The sequence below is a fragment of the Scleropages formosus genome, chromosome 8 (assembly GCF_900964775.1).
Source record: "Scleropages formosus chromosome 8, fSclFor1.1, whole genome shotgun sequence".
In the NCBI taxonomy this organism is placed as follows: domain Eukaryota; kingdom Metazoa; phylum Chordata; class Actinopteri; order Osteoglossiformes; family Osteoglossidae; genus Scleropages; species Scleropages formosus.
The window spans coordinates 12,394,928-12,402,808 of record NC_041813.1 but is presented as its reverse complement, the minus strand read 5'-3'; the positions used below and the strand labels follow the sequence as shown (position 1 = coordinate 12,402,808).

At 42.2% G+C, this 7,881-nt stretch overlaps 1 protein-coding gene across 2 annotated transcripts; it reads left to right on the top strand.

The window, feature by feature from the left end:
• Positions 1-418: 418 nt before the first annotated feature.
• taf12 (TAF12 RNA polymerase II, TATA box binding protein (TBP)-associated factor) lies at positions 419-7,703 on the top strand. 2 transcript variants are annotated; one of them, XM_018725124.1, is made up of 6 exons: positions 419-545; positions 3,299-3,481; positions 5,218-5,295; positions 5,720-5,834; positions 6,173-6,261; positions 6,858-7,703. In XM_018725124.1, the coding sequence occupies exons 2-6, from the start codon at positions 3,302-3,304 to the stop codon at positions 6,891-6,893; spliced, it is 498 nt and encodes a 165-aa protein (XP_018580640.1). In that variant the 5' UTR covers positions 419-545; positions 3,299-3,301; the 3' UTR covers positions 6,894-7,703. The 2 variants fall into 2 exon arrangements, with proteins under 2 accessions (XP_018580640.1, XP_018580641.1); XM_018725125.1 differs by having other exon boundaries at positions 419-606.
• Positions 7,704-7,881: the final 178 nt, after the last annotated feature.

The following is a 7,881-nucleotide window of genomic DNA, read 5'->3' as shown; positions in this document are numbered from 1 at the left end:
GCCAGCTTGCCGCGACGCCGCTTGGGACAAGTGGCTTCAGCCAATGTGTGTGTGTGTGTGAGAGAGAGAGATTCCCCTGAAACATATGTCTGTAGGACTTCAGGAGGGAACAGACCCTAACCCGGATATAGCCACAAGAAGAAGTGTGAACACGCCAGGGAGTACAGTAGTATGTAAATCATTTAGGGAATAAAAGCAAGACAACTGAAAATTCCCCGGAGAAGGTTCACTTCATAATACTCCAATGTATGAATGAGAATTTTCCGAAATTTTACGACAACCTTTCAAATTAGCATAATAATGCATTATGATACTCTTCGCTATTCTACGACATTCCTTCATACCGTTACAGTACTACCGCTGTCAAGCAACACGGTGACGTGCATCGGAAGTAGCTGTGCGTGCTCCGGAAGTTATCCTGGGAGGCAGGGGGTCACGGACAGAGTTGATCCATCGCTTGTATTGTACACGACGGAGGGATTTCTGGGAGCCAGAGAGCCACATCCAGCTCGTACAGTATGGGGAGATAGAAGTGGGAGTTTCAGGTACGCAGTGGCTCTGTTTTACACTCCGCTTAATTTCACCCGAAGAGGTCGACGACCGAAGGTGGGTTTTCGGCGTAGCTGTAGCTAACTGGTCATCATCAAGCGGCGGGATTCAGCATGGCACACACAGCATGTCTGTCAGTGTGTGTGTCAGAGAAGTGCCGAGCCGGCGTTGACTAACGGCGTTAGTCAAGCAGTTGTGTCGCCGGGCATCGCCTGGATGGTGTGCCCACATCTCAGCTACCATGCCATCTCTACAAGCCAGCAACTAGTTATCCACCTCATCGTATCTACAAGTTACACTCACATTTTTTTTATCCCGACTCCTAATCACTAGACTAGAAGAGTGCAGCCAGAGAAATCATGATGTGAACACATAACACTGTAGACAGCAACGATGACGGAGACAGGTGAATGCAGACCATGTTAGTATATTCATTGGTGTGCAGATCCTTGACTGTTGTGTGGGGCTTTCACCAGACTCTTGAACTTGATATGGGTAGGTAAAGGAAACCAGGCAAGATATTTAGGAGTGTGGTGTGAGATGCAGGTGGATTCTATGAATGTTCTAGAGTGGGTGTCCTTAAAATTGCATTAGCGTCAGTGAGAGCAGAGACTTTATTCAATTTTTTTGTGTTTCGCTCTTGAGTGATTAAATGGATTAGATCAGTTGTCTAGTTTGGCAGAGCGTTAGCAACAGGTCGATATGCCAACAGTGAGATGGAGGATCTCAGTTTGAGAAAGGTTTAATTGTAGATGATCAGTCATCAAGCTGCGGCAGTTTGGGAGGCCTATACGTTTACCTACATATCAGTGGTAAGAGAAGTTGTGAGAGGTAATGACAGAGCCAAAGGAAGAAGTTTAGGGCCCAACAGAAAACCCTGTGGAACACCAATTGAGAGACTGAAAGGAAGATGAGAACTGATGACAAATCATAAGGCAAGTTCTGTCTATGGAACTCAGACAAACCATTTCAGTGGCTGTCCTTTGATTACAAACTTTTCTTTGATTCAACGGTTGATGGTGTCAAGTGCAGAGAAATTGAGAATGAGGGGCCAAGAAAAAGCAGGTAGCTCTAGCTGAATGGAGAGCTTCTGGCACTGTAAGAAAGACAGTTTCAGTGGAATGGCTGATCTTCATTCCAGACTGACATCTACGTAGGAGATCATTGTGAGCAAAAAATACAGACAACTGCTTTTGGTAAAATAATGAATAAGGAATAAAGAATGAATAAGGTGTGTGTGCTGATAACACTACATAGAGTTCATTGGAAGTCACTTTGGAGAAAAGCATCTGCTAAATAAATGTAATTAAACAAGTCTTACTGTATTCCCAGTATTTACATGGAAGCAGAAACCGTTAACATAATTTACTTGCCCATGTTGAAATAAAGTTTTGTGAGGCAGTGATGTTGACACAAGGAGAGTCTGTGATGCCACTAAAATCAGAATAATTGTGGCAGTTTAAAGGTTCTTATATTCAAATCCAGCCACAGACACAAGAACTACAGGCAGTCCCCGGATTATGAACGAGTTCTGTTCCCAAGTCTGTCTTTAAGTCAGAACAGTTAGGTACCGTTCGTATCTAACGTCAGTTAGTCAAATGTTTGACTTAGTGTATAGCATACAGTGTACATTTCTATGCATAAAGAACATTAAAGAAACACTTCCATCTACACTAAAACATCTTTCACATAATAATACAGTAATAATAATAATAACAATAAGAAATGTAATTAGTCTTTATAATAGACATAGAAAGAGATAATAAATGTTATTACAGTATTTGTAATAGAGAGAGAGAAAACAAAAAAAAATTAAAGCAGATTACAGTAACACACACCAGACACCGTTAACAGCAACGTGGCCCAACTGAAAAGAACGTGTCAATGAAGTGGGCAGGAAACTGAGAAATGTGTGTGGACCTAATCCAAGGATCTTTATTGCTGATACACGAGGGAGCAGGCACAAGTCGTGGTCAGGCACAGGCGTGGGTTGGTCTATACACAAATGTTGATCTTGGGGCGAATCCAGAGTCTTGGTCAAGGAGGCAATGCCTGAGTGAGGAGCTGTGGATGTTGTGAACAAGGGATGGAGGAAGATGAGGGACTGGGAAGGATGGGTAGATAGTCGATGGTTCACTCGTGAGCGCAGGAGGTATGGGTTTCTTGGATGAGATTCCGCAACGAGGGGGTGCCAGTGCGGCTTCTTTATACCCTGCTTCTCTGATTTCGGGCAGGTGCGGGCATTTGGAGCGAGATTGTGGGCGTGACAGAACAAAGTCTTTGTCCTACCTTGTGCCCACGCATCCACAAGCTGATGAACCGGTGTAGACGTGCAATGTTTTGATGCGCGTCGCAAAGTAGCGCCAGATTGTTACAAACCATTGTATATTGTATTGTGACTCGAATTTTTAATATAATAGGCTTTACTGGGGCTGGTTTGTAACTACAGGTTGTACGTAAGTCGGACATTCATAACCCAGGAACTACCTGTACAGAAAATAAGTAAATATTGCAGATAGCCACAGTCTGCAGATGTCTAACTGAGCAGATACTTTGTTGAAATTTTCTTTCCCCTAACCAGGGCTGTACCAACACTGTATGTCTTTGTAATTAACAGTGCAAGAAGAAACTCAAGAATTTGCCACTTATATCGTAATTTTGTTTTAATATTTCTTATACGGGTCTAATAAAATTTAGAAACGCCTCAGGTACTGAAGAGGCTCTCTGACCTTATGCTCCATTTCTCCAGATTATGACCCAGTTCCAGTCGCAGAACCTGATCAACCTCTCCAGTTTCTCCAGCACCGTGAAAGCCGAGTCTGCCTCCACCCTGCCACTCTCTGCCAGCATGGCCAACAGCACTGCTGCCACCCCTGGCAAGGTGATAGGAACCCCCGGCCCCCCTGGGAGACTCAGCCCTGAAGGCACACAGGTATGGAGCATTGCACATCCCTCAGAAACACCCTTAAACTGAGCTATCAAGCCCTTCCCTCTCTGCAGAGTGTGATTTTGGAGAGTGGACCATAGAGTTTCTCCCTCCAAATATGTAGGTGACTGAAAGCATTTAAATTTCTGCCTCTGAAAAATTTGACATTTTATTTGCATGACAACTCTAAGAGATTCTGAAATGCTTCAACAGTCTTGTGGAAGTGTGTCACTTTTTTAACTAGAAATCAGATGAGTTGACTTGCAGTGATTGTCATAATGGAAGCTAATATATTATAGGATGCTGAGCTAATTTTCTAGTGTTTCCTTTACACTGACTCATCAACTTACTGTTTCTTCAGAAATCGACAATTAGTCTGAATACTTTGCATGGTATTTAATGTTCACTCCCAGAGTGACGCCTGTAAGTTTTCCATCATTATACTAGAATAGTGTTTTTTTTGCTATGTGAAGCAAAAGACACACACACAATGTCTACAACCGCTTGTCCCAAGCGGGGTCGCGGCGAGCCGGAGCCTAATCCAGCAGCACAGGGCACAAGGCTGAAGGGGGAGGGGACACACCCCGGACAGGACGCCAGTCCGTCGCAAGGCACCTCAAGCAGGACTTGAACCCCAGACCCACCACAGAGGAAGCCCCCATCCAAACCTGCTGCACCACCACACCCTCCCCCCAAGCAAAAGACAGTTCATCAGAAAATCAAATTAAGGAACTCAAACAAGACAAAACTTATTCATAATTTTTATTATTTGAATTCCTATAAGTTGTCCCAATGCTTTTGTGTCACATGATGAAATAAGTTTTGTTATTGTAGCTTGTTGCTGACATGTAAACATGGCTGGATTAGAGAAACAAAAAGAAAAATTACTGGTCATATTTTTGGTATACAACACAGGAGAGGCTTTATTGTCTTTTCGGTTACATACAGCTCGTACAATACGCAGTGGAAACAAAATAACGTTCCTTCAGGACCATGGTGTTGCATAAAACAACACAGTTACCTACACAGACTACATAGAATGCACATGTGCAAGACTTGTGCAAATAGTGCTAGACATTTCAATAATACTAAACATTCCAACAATTTACTAAAACAGGACAATAGGCACAATAACCGACCAGTGCGCAAGTTGCAGTGTCAGTCCAGTCCCTGAGTATTGTGGAGTGTGATGGCTTGGTGGAAGAAACTGTTACACAGTCTGGCTGTGAGGGCTTGAATGTTTCGGTACCTTCTACCAGACAGCAGGAAGGTGAAGAGTTTGTGTGAGGGGTGCATGGAGTCATCCACAATGCTGGTGCCTTTGCGGATGCAGCATGCGGTGTAAATGTCTGTGATGGAGGGGAGAGAGACCCTGATGATCTTCTCAGCTGTCCTCACTATCTACAATGATGCAGGTGCACAGGATGCTCTCAGTAGTCCCTCTGTAGAATGTGGTGGGGATGGGGGTGGGAGATGGGCCTATCTCAACCTTTGCAGAAAGTAGAGACGCTGCTGGGCTTTCTTGGGTATGGAGCTGGTGTTGAAGCATCAGGTGAGGTTCTTCTCCACCAGGTAAACACTAAGGAATTTGGTGTTCAAGTGAGGAATGTTAAATTAGTTTTTGTCTGTAAAATACAGTGTCAGATGTATTTGTGGATGTCCTGTTTTTAACCTTCTACCTTGTAATATAGTCCTTATGCAGGAGCAGAGCTGTGAGCCAGTGACCTCTGTCATGTGTTTAGGTACTCAGCAAAAAGAAGCTTCAGGACCTGGTGCGGGAAATTGACCCCAATGAGCAGCTGGATGAAGATGTTGAGGAGGTTGGCCTCTTTGTCAGTTTATCACCCACTGTCAGCGTTTCAGGATGAAATGTGCATTGATCAAGTAAAACCTAACTGGTTTGTTTCTGAATTTGAAAGAAAAATTCAATAATCACTTTAATGAATATTTAAAATTAAATACTTTGAATGTAATAAGTGCTTATTCCTTAGAGCAATGAAATTATTTTGAATACAGAACTGGCAATAAATGAGTCAAACTATTGATTCAAAGAAGAGTAATCAGTGGTTAAGTGTATTTCCCACTGGAGAGATGACCTTTGTGTATCTGCCTGCCAGTATTAGACATTATTGTCCTACCATTAAATGTGCTGAATTTCAAACGTCAGTGTCTCTCACAGGTTATGTTGTGAATCATGCTGGTGTAAAACTGTAAAGCTTGACCATGTCACTGTGGTCCCTACAGATGCTGCTGCAGATTGCCGATGACTTCATTGAGAGTGTGGTGACAGCCGCCTGCCAGCTTGCACGGCACCGCAAGTCCAGCACCCTAGAGGTGAAAGATGTACAGCTGCATCTCGGTTAGTCCTGGGTGTTCAAATATATGTCTATATGTATGATCCTTACCTCAAAGACCATGTCACCTCTTGCAGCTGACATTAGAGACTAGCTTTTTTTTCCACGTAGTAGATGGTGGGAACTGCAGTATTTCTGTAAAGCTTAGCTACCTTGTTATAGGTATAATAGCATTTCCTCTCCTTTAAGAAGAGCAACACGCCCTTTCATTGCTTTTCCAGTTAAATGTACCACCTCATGATTTTATGCTTGCTTTATTTCTGTACAAGTTTTCCACTGCAGACCAGTTTTTGATTGTGTCTGTCATTGTTTGTGAATGTGTACATATGTGTCTTTGTATCAGAGCGCCAGTGGAACATGTGGGTCCCTGGCTTTGGCTCTGATGAAATCCGACCTTACAAGAAGGCCTGCACCACAGAAGCCCACAAACAGGTAGACCTCTTCTTGACACCTTGGATCCAATTTGGCCAGGCCTTGGTTTTCTTGTGGCTGCTCACTGATTACTTCTGACTTTCTGGCATTGGTCTTCTGAATCATCTCTTTGTTTTGTACTTTTGGAAAATCAGGTTTCTGTAGGGCAAACCCTCATGACTATGGTTTCTCTTGTCTGCCTCCCACCAATGACCTCTGGCTCTCTTATTATTGCTTAATGTCACAGAGTTTAATATTTTTGTCCAGATAATTCCAAATGGTGAATTTTGTCTCATGTTACTGTATTTCTAAACTACCAGGCATTCCATAATACCTTTTAAAATATTTCTGGAAAGTGGAGCATTTACTTAGAAAGCCTAACCAGTTTTTACAGGGTGGTGAGGTAATTGCTTCAGAATTATTTCAGTTTTTAACTGTTTCACTCTGACAAGAAAATAGAGATTTATATAGACAAAATAAGAAATAACGATTTGTGCTAATTTCTGACATTTTATTGGTCTGTACTATGTTTTTATGTTGGTGCTTGCATGTTTGCTGATACCTTTATTCATGAATGCTTATTGTTTGCTAATGGCAGTTTTTTTGTCTCATTTTAGAGAATGGCACTGATCCGTAAAACCACCAAGAAATAGTACTGCCTGAAGCAGCTAGACCAAGATGTTCTGACCTTGTTTTTTCCTTTATTCTTTCTTTTTGAAATCAGGGTTTGTTGTGGGTGGGTCATGGAATTTAGAAGATGGCGAAGGAGTGGTATTGTAACCAGTATATCGAAGTAGCTAATATTGTCTACATTTTTAAGATGAGGTAGGCTGAGGGTGTGGGCAATGTTTATTACCCATGGTTTCTAACTACACTCACATATATGAGTTGCGTGTGTATCAAAGGTAAGTCCCCTGAGTTGGCCATCACTGTGTCTGACTGCTAGGATCATTGGTGTTTGTTTATATTTTTTTAACCCGTGGTTTTGCCATAGTGCACTGGCCCCTTCCTCACAATATGTGTTTGTCACCAGAACTTTCTCTGGATTGGGACTCTTGTGGGAAGGACTTTTAATTAGAGCTTCTGGAGCCACCTCTAGATGGACTTCAGTGGATGCTAAAGTTAATTAAAAATATTACAGTAAATTTGTGTCCCAGACTGCTTGCTCCCATTTATTACCCTAATCATTGTTCAGTGTAAATGTCACATTTTAAACTGTCAGTCCCACATAGGAATGTCCAGTAGCCGTCATGTCCGGTAACAGTGCATTTAGGCTCACTCAGCTGTGAGGGTATTTGGGGCATGCACCTCATTTTTCTCTGTTTGGAGTGTTCTATTCTTTTCATGTTTAGATTCTCTGAATTGTGCATCTCATAACAGTGACACTTTAGTTTGGTTGGAAATGTTTGAATTATATCATGTTTTTTCACCATCAATAAAACAAAACTAATTATTTCACTGTACAGGCATTGGTGTTGTGAGTTAGAGGAGAGCCACCAGTCTTCCTGTTTTTTTTTTCTTACCACTATGAGTGAACTGTTGTGTACACTGAAGTGATTAAATCATGTCTTTGAAATATACATGAAGATATGCAAAAAACACTGATACACATTGTTACATACAGAACTGATTGGATTTACT

Bases quoted from the DNA above. Each gene is read 5' to 3' on its own strand.
- taf12 (XM_018725124.1), top strand. From the start codon at position 3,302: ATGACCCAGTTCCAGTCGCAGAACCTGATCAACCTCTCCAGTTTCTCC. The intron at 5,835-6,172 runs GTTAGTCCTGGG...TCTTTGTATCAG, and splicing joins AGATGTACAGCTGCATCTCG to AGCGCCAGTGGAACATGTGG. The intron at 6,262-6,857 runs GTAGACCTCTTC...GTCTCATTTTAG, and splicing joins CCACAGAAGCCCACAAACAG to AGAATGGCACTGATCCGTAA.